The following is a 22,580-nucleotide window of genomic DNA, read 5'->3' on the forward strand; positions in this document are numbered from 1 at the left end:
CTTTGCTGCAAATAATTGAATCTATATTGCACACAGTTTAAAAGCTTCGCAGGAAAAAAAAAGATGATAAAAAATCCCTGACTTTGAATGGTAGGATACAGTGAGAGCCGGTCCTATAATTCATGCTGGAGAGCAACAGAATGAAAATTGTCAAAAGCAAAAACTTCAGACGTTAATGGACTTGTTTAGTAAAATAAAATTATAAAAACATATTGTTCAACGGTAAATAAAAAAAATTAGCATAATAAAATTCCATGTGAAGATTTATTATCTTCACATCCCACATAAAATATGGAAAAAAAAAGAATTAATGGGGAATTTAAGAATGGATTTAGATTATACAGAATATACAGTTGAAACCAGAAGTTTACATACACTATATAAAAAGACACATCTGCATGTTTTTCTCAATATCTGACATGAAATCAGAATAAACCTTTCCCGTTTTAGGTCAATTAGGATTACCATCACTTTTAATATTTGCCAAATGCCAGAATAATGAGAGAGAGAGAATGGTTTAAGGCATTTTTATTACTTACTGCAAAGTCAAAAGTTTACATACACTAAGATTACTATGCCTTTAAACAATTCTGGGCTGCCCATATGATGATGTCATGTGTTTAGAAGCTTTTGGCAACATCTGAGTTAATTAGAGAAACACCTGTGGATGTATTTTAATGCACACCTGAAACACACTGCTTCTTTGTGTAGCATCATGGGAAAGTCTAAAGAAATCAGCCAAGATATCAGGAAGAGAATTGTGGACTTGACCAAGTCTAGCTCATCCTTGGGTACAATTTCAAAATACCTGAAGGTGCCGCGTTCATCTGTACAAACAATTATACTCAAGTACGAACAAGATGGGAATGTCCAGCCATCATAGCACTCAGGAAGGAGACGGGTTCTGTGTCCCAGAGATGAACGTGCTTTGGTCTGACATGTGCATAACAAGCCAAGGACAAAAGCAAAAGACCTTGTGAAGATGATGGCGGAAGCTGGTAAGATTGTGTCAATATCCACAGTGAAACGAGTACTGTATCAACATGGGCTGAAAGGCCACTCTGCGAAGAAGCCATTACTCCAAAAGAAACATAAAAAAGCCAGCTTAATGTTTGCAAATGCACACAAGAACAAAGACCTTAATTTTTGGAGACATGTCCTGTGGTCTGATTAAAGTAAAATGTAACTTTTTGGGAATCATGCCCATCGTTATGTTTGGGGGAAAAAAAGAAGAAGCTTGGAAACCTAAAAACACCATCCCAACTGTGAAACACGGGGGTGGCAGTATCATGTTGTGGGGTTGTTTTACTGCAGGAGGGACTGGTGCACTTCACAAAATAGATGGCATCATGAGAAAAGAAGGTTATGTGGCAATACTGAAGCAACATCTCAAGACATCAGCCAGAAAGTTTAAAGCTTGGGCGGAAATGGGTCTTCTAAATGGGCAATGACCCGAAGCATACTGCCAAAATGGTGACAAAGTGGCTTAAGGATAACAAAGTCATTGTTTTGGAGTGGCCATCACAAAGCCCTGATCTCAATCCTACTGAAAATTTATGGCTGCGAGCAAGACGACCTACAAACCTGGATCAGTTACACCAGTTTTGTCAGGAGGAATCGGCCCAAATTCCGACCAACTATTGTGAGAAGCTTCTGGAAGGATATCCCAAACGTTTGACCCAAGTCATTCAGTTTAAGGGCAATGGTACCAAATAGTAATGAAATGTATGGAAACTTTTGACTTTCTCTCTCTCTCATTATTCTGGCATTTGGCAAATATTAAAAATTATAGTAATCCTAATTGACCTAAAACGGGAAAGGTTTATTCTGATTTCATGTCAGATATTGAGAAAAACATGAATATGTGTCTTTTTATATACTGTATGGAAGTGTCATATTACTGAGAGAGATACGCAGACCTTACATCCAGCCTATATTACTGGGAGAGATACTCTCAAAAGAGAAAAATCTGAAACTTGGATTAGACTGCAAAATACAAATCAGGAGTTCTGAAAATAAACAAAGGGATGAAGATTACAGACTGCAATATTATCGAAAAGGCTATAACTAATATATATAAAAATCTTTTCCATGTCAAAAGGTGTCTGTAGCCTTTTAAGTCCCAGCAACATCACCCAGACCGAACAATGTCAAAGTCTTCCATCAATTATATAGAAAAATGATGGTGGTGCCGCACATTTGCACATTAATCTGGATATCAGTTTCTTCCTCTAAATAGCAGCATGGACCGGCAGCCGCTCACTTCTATGTGCTAAAAGACAAAGCGTCCCACCTGGTCTGCTCATCTCCTGTAAGCAGCATGCCGGCCAGTGCTGTAGACTTACATTACATCCAGCCCTCAGAAGCCCCATGTGGCTTGCAACCCCAAAGTGTTACGACTCTCCTTAGCGGCACTTTGGTTTGTCCATGTGCACTGGTTGGCGTACATAATCAATAATAAAAGATATGTCATACCTCCTGAACCCTGCCTGCGAGGATGGTACAATACGCTATATATGATGTCCTGGTAGGTGGAATGGTCATGAGACCATCCCTTTAAATGTAGCCCTTTCCCAAACTGTAAGATGTCATCATTAAAGGGGTGATTGTACTCACAGGTTGCACAGACCAGTAACGACCTCACGGTGAGCTCACAGGGCAGCTTCCAATTCTTGGACACCCTCGAGGTAACCAGCGGCAGGATAATCTCAGCGGGAACGTAATACTGAATGGCATAGGTCACAAAAATCCCAAAGCAGTAGAGAGCCTTTACCAGCTGATAGAGCCTGGAAGAGAGGAGAGGATAGTCAGAACTACGGCGGGTGGTTCCTAACGCATCCTGCAAAATTCTATACTTTTTGTACTCAGCCTGAAGAATTTAGGCCTCTGTAAATCCCATTAGGCCAGCTGACCCCGGCAGGGAATCTGACATCCTATGGCTGTCGCCAGGTCAACAGTGGCTAGATTTGCTCTTTTTTATACCCCCTTCTCCCCTTAGTATTACCTTTTTTTGGCTCACAGGCTCCTCTGGGGCGGGTCTTCAGGATGCTTAGCATAATTACCCTACGAGCCACACCCCCACAGAAAAAATAGCCCTAAATAAAGAAGCCATATCTCAGTAGATTTTAACAAAGTATTCAGTCAAACATCAAGAATAAAATAAAGAGCAAAAACAGGACACTTTTGACTTGGTGACAGGTCCCCTATACATTGGATAGCTTTGGCTCTTTAAGACTAAGTCTGATTTTTGCAGCAAATTTTTTTTTTTTCTGTCGCAATTCATCAAACTTTTTCAGAATGAAAAATGTCCTATCGCCTCAACGCAGATCTGTGCATCTCTATGGTAAGAGACGACAAACTATCTTTATGCTTACATATATTTAGTAGGCTGCCAAATGGAAGAAATCTAAGGGGGGAAAGTATGGCTGTAGGATCGGACCACACTGGATATGTTTTGTTGTATGGTACCATAGAGACACATAGGTCTGCAAAGGAGCTGTATACACAAATAGCAAATTTACAATCGTGGCCATTTGCAAAGTTACCTTTTTTTAAGTTTAAATGATTAGATGATTACTTTTTATTTATTATTAATCATGACTTTTATTATATAAAATTATTAATTATTGAATATAATTTTAATATTTTTGTTAATATTAATATACAATATTGTTTTATTACAATTATTAATCGTTTATTAATAATTAATATAGGAATATGTTGGTGCTATAGAAAAAAAATATTATTATTATTAATTATTAATCATTACTGGCACAGTAAAAACAAAGATCCCATAAATATCTATAATATATTGTTTTATTACAATTATTAATTGTTTATTTATTAATAATTAATATAGGAATATGTCGGTGCTATAGAACTAAAAATTATTATTATTATTATTATTATTATTATTAATCATTACTGGCACAGTAAAAACAAAGATCCCATAAATATCTATAATATACAATATATTGTTTTATTACAATTATTATTTGTTTATTATTTATTAATAATTAATATAGGAATATATCGGTGCTATAGAAATAAAAATTATTATTAATTATTATTAGTAATCATTTATTACTGGCACAGTAAAGATCCCATAAATATTTATAATATATTGTTTTATTACAATTATTGTTTACTTATTAATAATTAATTTAGGTATATTTTGGCGCTATCGAAATAAAAAATATTGTTATTCATTATTAAGCATTTATTACTGGTACAGTAAACACAAAGATCCCATGAATATCTATCACCTATCCAGATGATAAGTAATAAATAAATACTTGATGGTGATCAATAAGACCCCCATGGACTACATATCCCCTTGTGAATGGAATGGAAGTGGGCCTGTGTGATTTCCACTCCATTTACTGTCTATGGGAGTGGTGATCATACATGAGAACGACCACTTCATCCTACATACCACCTTCAATCATACATACAAGTTCACTTTTTCATACCCCCTTAGATGCCACGGTTAAAACGGTCTCCCGCAGGCAAGTCGTTACATGGCCGGGATCAGGGTCATCTCTGATCCTGTTGCAGTAGAATGACAGATGGAAGATGATACCGAATATATGGCCATTGCCGTAACTCCTTTTTAAGCCCATTTACACCTTTTATCCGACCCCTCCAAGCCTCCACCCTTGCCTCACTGAGACATCGGTGCGCAAGAAACTTTACAAAAATTGCTGGATCCCGAGGGTTTTCAGCCGCCCTCTTTTCTAGGAGCCTTTCGGAGGTTGAGGAGTGTCAGCAGAATGACTGCATGTCGTGGTGGAGCAAAGAGTTAAGGAACGTGGTGCTAAGAAGCAGCGGCCGTAACCCTTTACATTATTTATACATATTAATCCAACGGCAGCCTACTTTTTGGCTCCAGCTTGACACCGGCGGCATTTCAGGGGAACATGGTGAACAGTCTGTGGCTCCCTGGAGAGGCGAAAATGCTTTTTAAATAGTTCTTGATGAAAGGGGCGATTCATAGAATGGTTTCCTCATTTTATGGGTTTTAAAACCCACATGGAGTTCTAATCTTTTACGTTGGCATTCACTTTTATTTAAAGTCTAGTTAATCCCAGAATAAAAGAAGCAGCTGTATTAATACCAAAGAGCAAGTTACTTTTTTATTTTATTCTGGAGTTAGAATCTGCCCAGTGACAATCCACAGAAATAAGAATATTGAGTGAAATTCAGATCGTCTGTCGGGAAAATGATCAGGCTGCTGGAATTTTGGATTCACCCCCATCCGGCTAATCCAGCTATAAACTATTTCTACAGCAAATGTGACTTGCAGGAGCTTTTCTGACCTCCTGATCTACATCCATTAATATGGAGTCGGCCCTGGTACAGATGTAAAGGATCCCTGTCTTCTGAGAAGAATTTTATAAGATTTTGGAGGTCTCTGTCGGAATTTTTGCCCACTCATCCAGAAGATCATTTGCGAGGTCAGACCCTGATGTTGGGGAGAGGCCGGGATCACAATCTCTAATATAGTTCATGCCAAAGGTGTTAGATGAGGCCCGAGGTCGGGGCTCTGTGTGGTTGGTCATATTCCCCCAACCATGTCTTATGGACCCTGCACAATGGGCACAGTCATAGGGAACAGAAAAGAAGGACAATGGGGCCGGACGTTATACGCCGGGGGAGCAACGGGACAGGACGTTAGACGCCGGGGGAGCAACGGGACCGGACGTTAGACGCCGGGGGAGCAACGGGACCGGACGTTAGACGCCGGGGGAGCAACGGGACCGGACGTTAGACGCCGGGGGAGCAACGGGACCGGACGTTAGACGCCGGGGGAGCAACGGGACCGGACGTTAGACGCCGGGGGAGCAACGGGACAGGACGTTATACGCCGGGGGAGCAACGGGACAGGACGTTATACGCCGGGGGAGCAACGGGACAGGACGTTATACGCCGGGGGAGCAACGGGACCGGACGTTATACGCCGGGGGAGCAACGGGACCGGACGTTATACGCCGGGGGAGCAACGGGACCGGACGTTATACGCCGGGGGAGCAACGGGACCGGACGTTACGCGCCGGGGGAGCAACGGGACCGGACGTTATGCGCCGGGGGAGCAACGGGACCGGACGTTATGCGCCGGGGGAGCAACGGGACCGGACGTTATGCGCCGGGGGAGCAACGGGACCGGACGTTATGCGCCGGGGGAGCAACGGGACCGGACGTTATGCGCCGGGGGAGCAACGGGACCGGACGTTATGCGCCGGGGGAGCAACGGGACCGGACGTTATGCGCCGGGGGAGCAACGGGACCGGACGTTATGCGCCGGGGGAGCAACGGGACCGGACGTTATGCGCCGGGGGAGCAACGGGACCGGACGTTATGCGCCGGGGGAGCAACGGGACCGGACGTTATGCGCCGGGGGAGCAACGGGACCGGACGTTATGCGCCGGGGGAGCAACGGGACCGGACGTTATGCGCCGGGGGAGCAACGGGACCGGACGTTATGCGCCGGGGGAGCAACGGGACCGGACGTTATGCGCCGGGGGAGCAACGGGACCGGACGTTATGCGCCGGGGGAGCAACGGGACCGGACGTTATACGCCGGGGGAGCAACGGGACCGGACGTTATACGCCGGGGGAGCAACGGGACCGGACGTTATACGCCGGGGGAGCAACGGGACCGGACGTTATACGCCGGGGGAGCAACGGGACCGGACGTTATACGCCGGGGGAGCAACGGGACCGGACGTTATACGACGGGGGAGCAACGGGACCGGACGTTATACGACGGGGGAGCAACGGGACCGGATGTTATACGCCGGGGGAGCAACGGGACCGGACGTTATACGCCGGGGGAGCAACGGGACCGGACGTTATACGCCGGGGAGGCAACGGGACCGGACGTTATACGCCGGGGAGGCAACGGGACCGGACGTTATACGCCGGGGAGGCAACGGGACCGGACGTTATACGCCGGGGAGGCAACGGGACCGGACGTTATACGCCGGGGAGGCAACAAGTTGACACAAGTTGACTCCGAGCTAGTGGGTGGAGATTAGCCGCTATAACATCTCCCATACACGGCACACACAGACTTGAGGGATTCCTGCTCTCCCTTCTCTATGTAGCACGTCAGTAGAAGCACTGAAGACATTTTACAGCAGTACTAAGCAGTGTAGATGTGAATTCAATTTTGGGGTTAAATAAATATTTATGGGGTAGCAACACAGCCTGTGTCTCGCTTACTCTTCTTCTCCCCCTCCTCTCTATAGTCTTTAAGAGGCAGGTATGAAGGGCTATATCAGTGAGCTGGCAGACCCTCTTGTCTTGTACAAAACAGATTTTAGCAGTTTTTCAGAAGGAATAATGAGTTCAAGAAGAGAAGTGTCTCATAAGTGGAGAAAGAAGCAGATTTCTCATATATTTTACAGAAGTTTTTTTTATATTTGCTTGTACTAGTGTTTTTTGCAACATTTTTAACACAGGAACCAGTCGTCACAGAGCTGGTGGGTGGAGACTAGCAAAAATAATGTCTCCAATATACAGCACACCCAGACATGAAGGATTCCTGCTCTCCTTCCTCAATGTCAAAAAGCAGCAGCACCACTGAGGAGATTTTACAGCAGTACTGAGCAGTATAGATGTGTATCCAATTCTAGGGTGAAATCAACACTTACTGGTAAGCAGCAACACAATCTGTCTGTGTCTCTCTCACTCAGCTTCTCACCCTCCTCTCTGTAGTATTTAAGAGGCAGGTATAAATCGGATATATCAGTGAGCTGGCAGACCCTCTTGTCTTGTACAAGACAGATTTTAGCAGTTTTTCACTGTGAATGAGGAGTTCAGCAAGGAGAGAGGAGGAGAAGTGTCTCCTAAGTGGAGAAAGTAGCAGATTTCTCACATATTTTACAGAATTTTTTTTATATTTAATGTAGCAAATGTCAAGAAGCAGCAGCAGCAACACTGAGGACATTTTACAGCAGTACTGAGCAGTGCAGATGTGAATCCAATTCTGGGGTGAAATAAAGTAATCAGCAACACAATCTGTCTGTGTCTCTCGCTTTACATTCACTTGTACTGGTGATTTATGCAAGGGACCATTTGAGTCTAGGAAAACCCCATTGAAGGTTCTAACCCCCCCCCCCCAAAGAATGAGCCTTTTCTACTGTTTGCAGCTCCAATTTTATAACAAAAAAAATCTGAGGACATTATTATCTTAGCAACAGATACTGCTCCTCCTTGACTGTTCTCTATAGATAACTTCCACAAGGATTTATTTCTTAGAGATAAGATGCAGAGACACTCACCAGGAATCCTGAGGAAGGTTTAGCGTAATGCTGCCTTTGATTTTATCTCCGAAACTCAGGTACCCCACTGTGGCCAAGGAGATATACAAAACCGTCACTATTGCCATGCCAATGTTCAAGGCGCGGGTGAATTCTCGCTTTTCTTTCATTTGGTTTTCCAGGGGGAGAACCTGTAACAGAAAGCATCAAGAAAGTAAGAACTTGTCATGTTTAGAGTCACGGCTCATGTCAATGACAGTCTCTGCGAGCGTTACTCATTCATTTATTATTTATATACTGCTAATGTGTACAGCAACAGCATACACCAGGGTCAGACTGGCCCAACAGTCATTAAAGGGTTACTCCCATTTTCACATATACGGATACGGTCTCATAGAGCTTGTAAAAACAAACATTTTTGCAATTTGTAGCTTTTTAAAACTCGCAGCCGTTCTTGAGATATTGACACTTTTGTTTTGTTTACAGCTAGTTACCTAGGAGACCGACCACCGCTGCTGTCTAACTTATAAGCACTTGCGCTGAAGCTGGCAGGGATTGGAAGGTAAAAGTGCCCACCAATTATTGAGGCCAGCTTATAAGCACAATAAATAAAAAAGAGCTTGCAAGCATTACACATTCTGTTGTCTAGCAGTGGTGGTCGGTCTCCAAGACAACGAGCTGTAAACAAAAGAAAAAAAGTGTTAATATCTCATGAACGGCTGAAAATTTTAATAAGCAGTAAATTGCAAAATTGTTTGTATTTACAAGTTCTATCTGACAATATAATTTATGAAGATGGGAATAATAGTTTAATAGAAGGTAGTGTTGAGCCACCCCCGTAGTGTTCGAGTTCGGTTCGGTTCGTCGAATACCCGTGTGTTCGCCGAACTGTTCGTCGAACTGTTCGTCGAACACCTTCGAACACCGTTAAAACCAATGGCAGGCAAACAAAAACACATAGAAACACATAGAAAACACCTTCAAAGGTGTCCAAAAGCTGACAAACTGCTCAGAAGACACAACTAACACATGGAAAAGTGACAAGTACATATAGTCATGCGAAAATAAAAGAGGTGGAGGAGTAAAAGGAGGGGGAGACACAGATATAGGCATGTCATGCCCTTCTAAAATCCAAAAAGTGAGAAGCCGACACGGCCAGTCCGCTCCTGCCCGTGCCACCTCCGTGTCGCTGGGTTTGTGCCAGAGCCGCGGTGAACCCTGACGGCCAGCCCCCCTCTCCCAATACTGGTGCCTGTCCGCTGGTGGGTCGAGCGAGCCCCCCTGTGGTGGAGGCAGCTCTAAGCTTTTTAATTTAAATTGTCTCTCTAATTTGAATGAATACACTTTAAATCCATTTACAAGGATCTATTGGAGGGCAAGTCTCATGCCAGCAGCCGCGGTAATTCCAGCTCCAGTAGCGTCCACTAAAGCTGCTGCAGTTAAAAAGCTTTTATAAGGATCGAGCTCGACTGTCCACCGCAAGGCATCCTACTGCCAGTCCCAGCCCCTATGCCTTGGGGTGCCTCCTGATGCTCTTCACTAAGTATCCCATGGTCCCGAAGCATTTCCTTTGAAAAAATTAAGTGTCTAAACTACAGGTGGTGTAGCTTGCTTAACAGCCGGGATAATCCGCTGACTAGCAGACACTGCTACTAGGCACAAAGTATTTCCTGGGCTAGATGCAGTTAAAAATTTGTAATTAGATACTCTCGTTGGATGCTGAGAAAGCATTCCATAGAGTCTCCTGGCACGCCATATATGATTCTCTTAAAGAGCTTGGGGTAGGGGTCTAGGGGACCCTTTTATAGCCAAAATCACGGCCCTGTATCGCAATACGTCACCTAGGCTGAAGATAAATGGAACTGTAGCACCCTGAGGGCTCGGTTGCTACAGACGTATTGCACCTCACCCAGAGGTGTGATATCTCACTCTCAGGTAAGGATGGAGTGTGGATCAGGACCCGACACCTGCATGCATTACACCACATTGCCGTGGGGCAGGGCGACCAATATGCCCCTGAGATGGGCACGACAGTCCCTGTCCCTGGCTGGAGTGGGGGGAGGGAACACTGAGGAAGGGGAACCCTGTAGTGCAGGAGCAGGGAGGAAGCAGTTCCTGGGTGCATTGAGAAGGGAGTATAAAAGGTGGGCACCATCTTAGTTCAGTGCAGAGAAGTCTGAGCAGAAGTGGCAGGGAGCAGGGGCTCTGCATGAGCTCTGCTCCGGAGGCGGGCCTAGTAACAGAGGCCCAGGCCTGCAAGAGGGAGAAGGAAGGAAGAGGAGCGGAGAAGGCTCCAGGAACGAGGAATGAAGGGATCCCAGGGGTGCGGACGGGCGAGTCGCCACCGCACGCCCGAATCCACCTGCGTGGAGGGGTCAGGCCAAAGGGGGAGACCGGTCCCCGAACTAGTGGAGGCAGGAAACGACCCTCAGCTAGAAACCGGAGGCTCTGACATTTTATGTGGCGCAGCCCCTTGCTCCACCCGCTAGGAAGGCACCACATAGGGTCAGGGAAACTGGCGCCAAGTTTACCAAGAGGAGGCCCGAGGCAGCCGGACAGAAGTGTTGGTAAGAAAGGCCAGACAAAGGACACACAAAGGGGGTCCTGTGAAGCGCTCCAAAGTTATCTGGGAGTTGTCTGAGCCCCTCACCTGGTGAGCACAGTACGACGTGGGCAGCCGTTACCTGCAGACGTGGTCTGGATAATAAGAACTGTGAGTAAAAGCCCTGAACTGCATCACTGACTCCGTGTCGTTACTGCTGCTGCCCTGCACCATCACCCCCATCCTCCGCATACACTGCCCTGAGGCTATACTCCTCCCGTGGGGAGTTATGCTACGCTCTGCTGCACCCACAACACCAGCCTTAGCGGTCTGCCCTGTAGCGGCGGTTCACTCTGACCGCAATCCACGGGTGGCGTAGTCGGACATTTAAACATCAAAACCACATAAATAGTTCCGCCACTGGTTTGACCGCCCTGAGCCACGGAACTGGGTCGCCGCCACGAAGACTACAACCACCAGCATCCACCAAAAAGGGTCCGGCTCCGGGTGTCCCAAGGCCCAGGGGGTGCGTCAGAACATTTTCATCACCTTTCACAATCACCAATGGGACAAGGCAGGGATGTCCTCTGTCCTCTCTCTTATACATCCTATTGACGGAGCACCTGCTCTCATCAATTCGCCATAACCCCAATATTAGGTGGATTGAGGTGGGAGGCACCGAGTACAAGTGCTCTCTATTTGCTGATGATGTCCTAGTATATATCACTCAATCACATATATCCATCCATGCTGTTATGGCTGAAATAGATCACTTTGTTACATGGTCAAATTTTAAAATCAATGCAGCGAAGTCTGAGGCCCTCGATGTCTCCCTCCCCAAATCCATATAGGATTCCATCCAGTCCAACTTTCCCTTTGCCTGGCCCTCACAGGGTATCAAATACTTAGGAATTCCTATTCATAGAGACCTCTCCCATCTATGTTATCTTAATTTTGGGCCCTTTATTGAACAATTCCATACAGACCACGGTTGGCAAGCTAGAACTGTAAGATTCACTACGTGAACCACTGGTGTTTTGTGGAAAAGCACATGTACACCGCGTTCCAAATTATTATGCAAAAAGTGTTTAGGAGTGATAAGGGAAGAATTTGTTTGTTTGTCAGTTAAACTCATTGATGGTGATGTGTGTCAGGGCTCTTTATATCACTGTAAGCAATTGCAGACACCTGTGCTAATTAGTTTGGCAGGTGTGTCCAATGAAAGGCAAGACTACTTAAGAAGGCTCTCTCACATTATTAAGCAGCCTACATTTTCTGCCAAAATGGGAAAGAAAAAGGATGTGTCGGCTGCTGAGAAGCAACAAATTGTGGAGTGTTTAGGTCAAGGCATGACTACAATCAACATTGTGCGATGATCAGGATGAAGTGTCTTGGCAATCAAGAAGTATGTAGCTGATTCACAGTACACACGTGTGCGTGCTGATAAGGGGAAATTGAGGACTCTTTCCTACAGGCAATTACGTCAGGTTGAAAGAGCAGCGGCAAAAAAGCCTTGTCATAGCAGCAGACAAGTTTTTGAAGCTGCTTGTGCCTCCAACGTCCCCCGAACAACAAGATGCAGGGTCCTTCAGAGGTTTGCAGCTGTGCATACGCCATCCTGTCGACCTCCTCTATCCACTTCACACAAGCAGAAACGGCTCCAGTGGGCCAAACATTACATGAAGACTGATTTCAAAACTGTTTTGTTCACGGATGAGTGCCGTGCAGCGCTCGATGGTCCAGATGAATGGAGTGGAGGATGGCTGGTTGATGGACACCCCACGCAAACACGGCTACAGCGCCAACAAGGAGGAGGTGGAGTAATGTTTTGGGCTGGAATCATGGGGAGAGAGATTGTCGGCCCCTTTAGGATCCCTGAAGGCGCTAAAGATGAACTCCATAATGTATGTGGATTTTCTCAAACAGCACTTCCTGCCATGGTTCAAGAAGAAGAACCGTGTATTTCACAGCAAGATCATTTTTCTGCATGATAATGCACCATCTCATGCTGCACATAAAACATCTGCATCTCTGGCTGATATGGGCATAAAAGGGGACAAACTTATGGTGTGACCCCCATGCTCCCCTGACCTCTACCCCATTCAGAACCTTTGGAGCATCATTAAAAGGAGTGTCTATGATGGTGGGAGGCAGTTCACATCTAAGCAACAGCTCTGGGAGGGTATTCTGTCCTCATGCAAAACAATTGAAGCAGAAACCATCCAAAACCTGACAAATTCAATGGACGAGAGAGTTCAGAAGCTCCTTTCGAACAAGGGGTCCTATGTGAAAATGTAACATCACCTAGAATAAAGTTTTGAGTTGAAAACTGTTTGATTTCAGTTTCTAACAACCTGCTAATGCTTATAATTTCAAAAATGACCATTTTTTTGGTCTTTATTAAAATGAAAAGGTTGATCGAAAAGTTTGGGGGATCTAAGAGTGTGGCAACCCAGTAGTCATGATTACTTCGAATTCTGACAATATGAGGGTCATGCTGCAGGTAGTGCAGCAAGAAGGCACTTATGTGTCTTGCGCATCTCGGAGCCCCAAAATTATTTTCCGGGCTAGATGCAGCTAAAAATTATTTTTAATTTTAAATCTGGTGGAGCTTATTATAGATGGCCTAATAGGATCAGTGCTGCACACTGCTACAAAGCCCAAATTATTTTCCAGTCAAGATACAGATAAACATGATTAGTAATTTGAAAGCTTAAAACGGTTGGTAGGGTGATTTTAACCAATCATCAAGCTTTTACTCTCCCCAGGATGACACAGGGGTAGAAAAGTCGTTTCGGATCCATGATTTGTTCATCTTTATGAACGTGAGTCTGTCTACATTATCAGTGGAGAGCCGCGTGCGCTTATCTGTCAGCACACCACCAGCAGCGCTGAACACACGTTCAGACAGAACGCTGGCTGCGGGGCATGACAAGATATCCAAGGCGTAAGTGGCTAGCTCCGGCCATTTATCCAGATTGGAAGCCCAAAAAGAGCAAGGGTCCAGTGACACAGTCGTGGCTTCAATGTTTACTTGGAGATACTCCTGTACCATCGTCTCTAGGCGTTGACTATGTGTCAGACTTCTTGTCTCCTGTGGCCTTGCAAAGGATGGGCTAAAAAAGTGGTGAAATGATTCCGCAAAATTGATGTTACCAGCAGATACTGTGGTTCTGTTACGGTTTGAGTGCTGAACACTTGACGGTCCCACGGTTGGCAAGTTGGAACTGTGAGATTCACTACGTGCACCACTGGTATTTTGTGGAAAAGCACATGTAAGATTCTGCAACAGTCTCTGCTGATACTCCTGCATGCGTGCATCCCTTTCTATGGCAGGAATAATTTCTGCAAATTTACTTTTGTACCGGGGATCTAACAGTGTGGCAACCCAGTAGTCAGGATTATTTCTAATTCTCACAATTCGAGGGTCATGTTGCAGGTAGTGCAGCAAGAAGGCACTCATGTGTGTTGCGCATCCAGGAGCACCAAGTCCCTGTTGTGTTGGTGGCGAGGTAACAATCATGCTTCCTTCCTCTGTCCTCTCCCCCCAACCTCGCACAACAGAAATGTGATCAAGGTCTCCCTCATCTGATGAGTCTTCCATCAGTTCGTCCTCCACTTCTTCCTGGGCTCCTGCACCTTCCTCACTAGTTTGGCTGCTACCATGCGCCCTGGTAAAATCATCTCCCCCACCCTCACATGCCTGCCGCCCTGGTGCTGCCGACCGTCTGGACCTTGCAGATGTTAGCCCTTCCGCATACAACTCCTCCTCCTCTACTTCCTCCACCTCCTCTTGTGCCACCACCTGACTCCGAATTCTGTTTAACATGTGCTCCAGCATGTAAATCACCGGAATAGTCATGCTGATAATGGCATCGTCAGCACTAAACATCTTCGTCGCCATTTCAAAACTGTGCAGAAGGGTGCATAGGTCCCTGATCTGAGACCACTCCTCCAGCGTGATTTGCCCCACCTCTGAATCTCGTTGGCCCAGGCTATACGTCAGAACGTATTGCACCAGGGCTTGTCGGTGCTGCCACAGTCGCTGCAACATGTGCAGAGTTGAATTCCACCGGGTAGGCACATCGCATTTTAGCCGGTGAAGTGGCAGGCCCAACGACTTCTGTAGAGATGTAAGTCGCTGAGCTGCGGGATGCGAACGGCGGAAGTGAGCACACAGCGACCGTGCCCTCTGCAGAAGGCCATCTAGTCTGGGATAGTGGGCTAAAAATTGCTGGACAACCAGGTTCAACACGTGAGCCATACAAGGCACGTGTGTGACATTGCCCCGGCGAAGGGCCGCACCCAGGTTTGCAGCATTGTCGCACACGGCCTTCCCTGGTTTCAGGTCCAGTGGAGACAACCATTCATGAAATTGGTTCTCCAGAGCTGACCACAACTCCTCAGCTGTGTGACTCACATTTCCCAGACATTTCAATGTAAAAACCGCCTGATGACGTTGAGCCCTACTGCCAGCATAGTAAGGAGGTGTGCAGGATCCCTTCTGCGCAGTTAGAAAGCTTGTGGCATGACCAGACAGGCTTTGGGTGCAGGTGGAAGACCGAGAGGAGGTTGAGGAGGCAGAAGCAGTGGAGGAAAAATGACATAAAGAGGATTGACGCACAACTCGTGGGGACGGCAAGACTTGGACAGCAGCCCCTTGTCCTGCTGTCACCATAGTTACCCAGTGCCCAGTCAGCGACATGTAACGCCCCTGTCCATGCCTACTCGTCCAAGTGTCTGTGGTGAAATGCACCCTGTCACACACAGAGTTTCTCAAAGAAGCGGTGATGTTGTGTGCGACATGCTGGTGGAGCGCAGGCACACCTTTCTTTGAGAAGTAGTGCCGACTGGGCATCTGGTACTGGGGCACTGCGACGGACATAAGGTCTCGAAAATCCTCTGTGTCCACCAGGCGGAAAGGCAGCATTTCTGTAGCCAAGAGCTTGCAGATGGTGAAATTCAACCTCTTAGCTTTCTCATGGCTAGGAGGAAATGGTCTTTTACTTGTCCACATCTGAGGGACCGAGGGCTGGCTATTGTGCTTAGACGGGGTTGATAAGGGTGTCCCCGGCAAACTGCCGGTCTGTGAGGAAGATGCAGGCGGACATGTTAGGTTGCCTTGATCCAAAGGTGGTGCTATCGATGTCGGACAGCGCTCAAGACCAGCTGGTGTTACCACCTCCAAAGAAAATGATGACCTGCCAATCACGCTGGCTGTTGCGGGTAAAGAGGTGGCAGGTCTGCGCCCCAAAACAGGTGTGACTGCTGTTCCCCCAGTCACAGAGGATGAAGAGGCCGCGGATGCACAAGATATGGCAGACGGTGGTTGGCCCGGCCGGCTAGACCGCATTGTAGCACACTGAGCTTCCCACTGCAACTTATGCTTCATGTCCATGTGCCGGTTCATGCATGAAGTACTCAAACTATGTATTTTTTGGCCTCTACTTAGCTTTTGCTGACAAATGTTACAGATAACACGAGTTGGGTCATCTTTATCGATCTGAAAAAATGCCCAGGCTATGCAAGGCTTAGCACCCATGCGACCTGAAGAGCCACCACGACTTGTGGTGAGAGGCAGAGTTGTGTTTGAGGATGCAGTTGTTGACGTGCTTCCAGTACTACGTCTCTGTCCAGGAAGGCGCAACCTGACCTCGTCGTCACTAGCATCTTCCTCCACCTCCTCTGCTGACCTCATCTCTTGGCTGACTGTGGGTTGACAGTAAGTGGGATCTCCGACCTCATCATCATCACCCTGTGCGTTATCACACCCGTCGTCCTCAGAGCCAACCTGTTCCTGCCCTGACAAAAAACTAAAGTTGTCGCTCCAATCAGGTATTTGAGTCTTATCATCGTCTTCCTCATTGTCTCCACCAACAGGAGTTACAGTTTGGGAATGAGGGTCTACATTATGGTCAGAACCTTCTGCGTCTGGTCCTGGATCCGACTCATAAAGATTCTGGGCATCAGTGCAGATCATTTCCTCGTCTGGATTCACAGAAGCGCTGGAGTCGACCTCTGATTCCCAGGCTATAGTATGAGTAAACAGCTCTGCAGACTCAACCATCTGTTCTACCTCATACTCAGACGGGCAGCTGGAGATTTGGGAGCTGTGAGGAAGCAAGTGCGATTTGGGTGACACCTTTGAGGACTGGAGTATTTGTGATGTTGAAGTTGATGTGGAGGAAAGCCCACTTAAAGGAGCACTTGATATCCGTTGAAGCACCTGCTGTTTTTGTGCCTCATCTGGAATTTGTAGCGATTGGCGTGGCCGTAAGAAAGGGATCTTATCACATTGTCCGCTAAAAGAAGTAGACATTTTAGTTTGGCTGGAAGATGGTCTTTCTTCTGCACCTACCCCACGGACACAACCTTTTTTCCCCTTCCCAACACGCCTATTCCCCTTTCCACCAGCAGCAGGCCTTTTTCCACTCATTTTGGTGGTTAACTAATTCACAACTCTGGAGTTGTTTGCACAAAAAAACAATGGATGGTAACCGAGCAGAGCTGAGTGGCCAAACTGTGGTATTAGGCCAAAACTATTGGCTGGGTTAGATGCAGAAAAAAATTATTTTGAATTTGCAACCTGATGGAGGTCAGTATAGATGGACTAATAGACCAAGTCCCACACACCGCTAGAAGCCCAAATATTTTTTCAGAGCTAGATGCAGAAAATTTTTTTATTCAATTTGCAACCTGATGGAGGTCAGTATAGATGGACTAATAGACCAAGTCCCACACACTGCTAGAAGCCCAAATATTTTTTCAGAGCTAGATGCAGAAAATTTTTTTATTCAATTTGCAACCTGATGGAGGTCAGTATAGATGGACTAATAGACCAAGTCCCACACACCGCTAGAAGCCCAAATATTTTTTCAGAGCTAGATGCAGAAAAAAATTATATTCAATTTGCAACCTGCTGGAGGTCAGTATAGAAGGACTAATAGAACAAGTCCCACACACTGCTAGAAGCCCAAATATTTTTTCAGAGCTAAATGAAGAAAAAAATTATTTTTAATTTGCAACCTGATGGAGGTCAGTATAGATGGACTAATAGACCAAGTCCCACACACTGCTAGAAGCCCAAATATTTTTTCAGAGGTAGATGCAGAAAAAAATTATATTGAATTTGCAACCTGATGGAGGTCAGTATAGATGGACTAATAGACCAAGTCCCACACACTGCTAGAAGCCCAAATATTTTTTCAGAGCTAGATGCAGAAAAAAATTATTTTTAATTTGCAACCTGATGGAGGTCAGTATAGATGGACTAATAGAACAAGTCCCACACGCTGCTAGAAGCCCAAATATTTTTTCAGAGATAAATGAAGAAAAAAATTATTTTTAATTTGCAACCTGATGGAGGTCAGTATAGATGGACTAATAGACCAAGTCCCACACACTGCTAGAAGCCCAAATATTTTTTCAGAGCTAGATGCAGAAAAAAATTATTTTTAATTTGCAACCTGATGGAGGTCAGTATAGATGGACTAATAGACCAAGTCCCACACACCGCTAGAAGCCCAAATATTTTTTCAGAGCTAGATGCACAAAAAAATTATATTCAATTTGCAACCTGCTGGAGGTCAGTATAGATGGACTAATAGAACAAGTCCCACACACTGCTAGAAGCCCAAATATTTTTTCAGAGCTAAATGAAGAAAAAAATTATTTTTAATTTGCAACCTGATGGAGGTCAGTATAGATGGACTAATAGACCAAGTCCCACACACTGCTAGAAGCCCAAATATTTTTTCAGAGCTAGATGCAGAAAAAAAATATATTCAGTTTGCAACCTGATGGAGGTCAGTATAGATGGACTAATAGAATGATGCTATGCCCAAAAGATTTTACTTCACTAGGTGCAGTAAAAAAATTGGTATTCTATACACAGGTGGTATATCTTGCAACACAGATAGGCTACTCCACTGACTAACACACTCTGCAATAGGCCAAAAAGGATTAGCTTTGCTAGATTCAGCCAAATGCTGTGAAAAAAACTTGCACAGCACTGGCACAGACCTGCCTGGCAAAAACTGATAGGAACTGATGTAACCTAGTCCTGAAAAGGACTCCAATTACAATTAGTCTTTACTCCCACAATCTATCTATTTAAGAGCACAGACCTCCCTGATAAAAGTCGTAGGAAATGCTGTAACCTAGTCCTTAAAAGGACTGCAATCACAACTATTCCCTACTCCCAAGCTATCTGTAGATTTGTGCGAAAATTGGCTTGAAATTAACAAGGTATAGCGCACACAGCAACAGCGGTGCCGTCTAACACGCAGCTGCAGCAGTGAGAAAATGGTGGCGACGGGGAAAATGGCTTGGTCTTATAGGGCAAGGACATGTGACATACACTGCCAATGACACATGCCCTTGCTTGTGTGAAAAAAAGCACTTCGCTCCGTGTGTGCGCTGCTGATAGGCTGACAGATTGCACCTCCCCACTGCAAATGCGGGAAAGAGAAAAAAAAATGGAGATCTTCATTGTTCCTGCAGAGATCCATCCCCTGCCCCTCCCCCCACCCCGCTGTACACTCAAACTGCGTATTAACATTAATTTTCATCATTACTGAGAAAAAATCCAGTTATGATTTTGGTGCACGAACAGTTATCGAACATAACCTCGAACAGCCGAATTTTTCTCAAATTGTTCGTGTTCGCCGACCGGCTCGAACACCGCCCAAAACAGCTCGAATTTGAGATTGGCGAACAGTTCGAGTAGAACAACGCTCATCTCTAATAGAAGGACCTTCAGGTCGGCCCAGGCTCTGAATCAATAAAGAGCACCAAAACCGAAGTAAGAAAGAAAACCAAAATGTAAAACAGTGTTCCATGTTTTTCCCTCTATACATGTTACTAGTCAAGCTAAACTTAGAAAACCTGAGGTCCGGTATGTAAGAAAGACACAGCTGGACTAGAGCGGGTTTAGGAAAAAGCGATCAATGTTATTTAAGAGAATTAGAAAAGTGACCTATTCACATCAGGTTATTATGTTAAATAGATTTGTTTTTTTAAATTGGAGGATTTTTTTTTTTCATATCTTTATTGAAATAAATGCAATTTTTCCACTAGACCTAATATTAGACTCCTACTTGTTTCTCACATAGACAATAGCAACAACAGTTCAGCTCAGACCCTATTGGTTTGTATAGAAGTGTTATCTGGGCACGCTCTAATCTGGGAAAAGGTCATCAAGAAGGAGACGGGGAGGAGGTGAGCTGTGATATCACCTATTGTGAATGGAGGATCCTGTGCTATCTACTGTATATAGAGGTGTTATCAGTCATTGTACAGGAGGAGGAGGTGAGCTGTGACATCACCTATTGTGAATGGTGGATCCTGTGTTATCTACTGTATATAGAGGTGTTATCAGTCATTGTACAGAAGGAGGAGGTGATCTGTGACATCAGCTATTGTGAATGGTGGATCCTATGTTATCTACTGTATATAGAGGTGTTATCAGTCATTGTGCAGGAGGAGGAGGAGGTGAGCTGTGATATCACCTATTGTGAATGGAGGATCCTGTGTTATCTACTGTATATAGAGGCGTTATCAGTCATTGTACAGAAGGAGGTGATCTGTGACATCAGCTATTGTGAATGGTGGATCCTATGTTATCTACTGTATATAGAGGTGTTATCAGTCATTGTACAGGAGGAGGAGGTGAGCTGTGACATTACCTATTGTGAATGGTGGATCCTGTGTTAAAACCTATGCCCCGACATTTTAAAGTGCATCATGACTGGGACCTCAAATCTTTTAAGGTAAGGGGTATGGGCCTCATTCACACTGGTATATGGGGAGATGTAGGGAAGAGCTTGGCACAATGTGAGGCCAGGTGGATTGTCACCTTGGGGACATTACCTCTATCTGGTCTCAATGAAACACTTAGTTTTTCATCCTTTTTGTAGTTGGACAATTGCCACCACTCCCGCATGCGTCGTTAGATTCTTGTTTTTTTATATTTTTTCTTTATTTCACTTATGTCTTACGTTTTATTAATTCGTGCTTTTTGTGGATTGATCTGCAGTTTCACCTTTTGATAAATCGCTCAATTGTTGAGATCAGGATTGGTTTCCCATATGTCTGTAACGGCTACCAGATCTGGAGGATGGCTATAATATACATACATCTATCATAACTATTGGAGGATCGGTTGGGATCAAATAATGATATATGGCATATGATGTTTTATCGGAGAATAACTAAGAATTAAACAATGTATTTCATTATGACATATTGTAATTGTAATATTGTAATACCTTAAATGATTACATTGCCTATATAACCTGTATAAGATTGTCACTGTTGGCTGCATCATACTTTTCTCATTTTTTTCTTTTCTTCTCTGTCCCTTCCTCCTTTTCTTTCACCTTGCACTGATCTCCATAGTGGGACCTAATTAGGGACCTATCCTGCTGTATGTGACCTCATTTTATACTCACGGCTGTAACTGATGTGTGCGTGCCCTTTTCCCCGCGCCGAGCTCCGGCGTCTCCATGCTGACCCCTCGGCTAGCTCGGGATGGCTTGACAGCCGGGGGCGGGTGCGGCGATCTGCACACGCGCCGAGCCCTCACCCACCGTGGTGGTTTGGTGATCATGTGATGAGATCACACGTTTAAGGCTATGTGCACACTGTGCGTTTTTGATGCGTTTTCACAGAGTTTTTTCCGCGTGGAAATGCACCAAAAAAGCTAGGTAATCCATCTGGGAGCTAATGCAATGACAATCCTGATGTGCTGTGCACATGATCCGAAATTTTCTGCTCAGGATTGTCATTGCGTGTAAATGCGCAGCATATCCATTCTTTGTGAGTTTTTGCAGCTGCAGAAACGCTACAAAGAATGGTACCTGGGCCGGGGAAGAAGACTACTTCTCCCATCATCCGACCGCCGCTCCCGATGATGACAGCGACAGCGGCAAGGCTGTGGGGAGAAGTAGTCTCCTCAGCCGAGCCGGCGTCTGTGCGCGGTGAGTAAAAAAAAAAAAAAAAAAAAAAAAAAATTAAAATTTATGTTAAAATAAAAAAACCTCTTTATTCTCACCTGTCCGATGTCCTCCCGATGTCCCTCGGCGACCCGATCACCCGGCGGTACACTGACGGGAGTCCGCTCGCTCCCAGCAGTGTACAGCGCTGCTGGATGAGTTCACCGGAGTTCATCAGCTGGAAGCTCCGGAACCTCACTTTACGGCACCGGTGCTGGGTGGGAATATTCCCATGCATTACTGATGCAGTAAATGAGGTCACCAGAGCTGATCAGCTGATCTTCAGAGGATGAACTCAGGTGAACTCAGCAGCGCAGTAACTGACAGGAGTGATTACACTCCTGTCAGTGTATAGTGCTGCCTACTACAGCAGTCACATCAGTGATTGATGTGGCTGCTGTAGAAGTGACCCAGATCGCCGTGGGACACTCGGATTTCGTCACAACGATGGACAGGTGAAGGATATGGTTGTTCTTTATTTATTTATTTTTCACAGGAGACGAGGGATTCGGGGATTAGGAGAATAATAACAAAATTATTAAAACCGGGTGTCATTTTATTTCAATAAAATACTTTATTCTGTCTGTGTCTTTATTGAAAAAGCGTTGAAAACCTTTACTACGGGATTAGTAATGGGGGCATCTTATAGACGCCCTCCATTACTAACCTGGGCTTCATGTCAGCCGCCAATACAAGGCTGACATGAACCCCAACCCCACTCGCCACTGCTACACGGCAGTGGGAAGAGCGGAGGGCAAGTGCCAGATTTGGCGCATCTTA

The 22,580-nt window shown here is 45.3% G+C and overlaps 1 protein-coding gene across 4 annotated transcripts in view; it reads right to left on the reverse strand.

Moving 5' to 3' along the window:
* Positions 1-22,580, reverse strand: part of LOC141192955 (neutral amino acid uniporter 4-like) — a 271,000-nt gene that overhangs the window by 174,103 nt on the left and 74,317 nt on the right. For all 4 annotated transcript variants that reach the window (XR_012266281.1, XM_073662071.1, XM_073662072.1 and 1 more), the window contains exons 9-10: positions 8,286-8,455; positions 2,617-2,786 (exon numbers count right to left, since the gene is read on the reverse strand). Coding sequence is in view for 3 of the 4 variants with exons in the window: in XM_073662071.1 (XP_073518172.1) it covers positions 2,617-2,786; positions 8,286-8,455 (340 nt within the window). In the remaining variant the exon portion in view is untranslated. The remainder of the gene's footprint in view (positions 1-2,616; positions 2,787-8,285; positions 8,456-22,580) is intronic.

This window comes from Phyllobates terribilis, unplaced genomic scaffold (genome assembly GCF_046119375.1).
Source record: "Phyllobates terribilis strain yellow unplaced genomic scaffold, ASM4611937v1 Scaffold_2__4_contigs__length_985480577, whole genome shotgun sequence".
NCBI lineage: Eukaryota > Metazoa > Chordata > Amphibia > Anura > Dendrobatidae > Phyllobates > Phyllobates terribilis.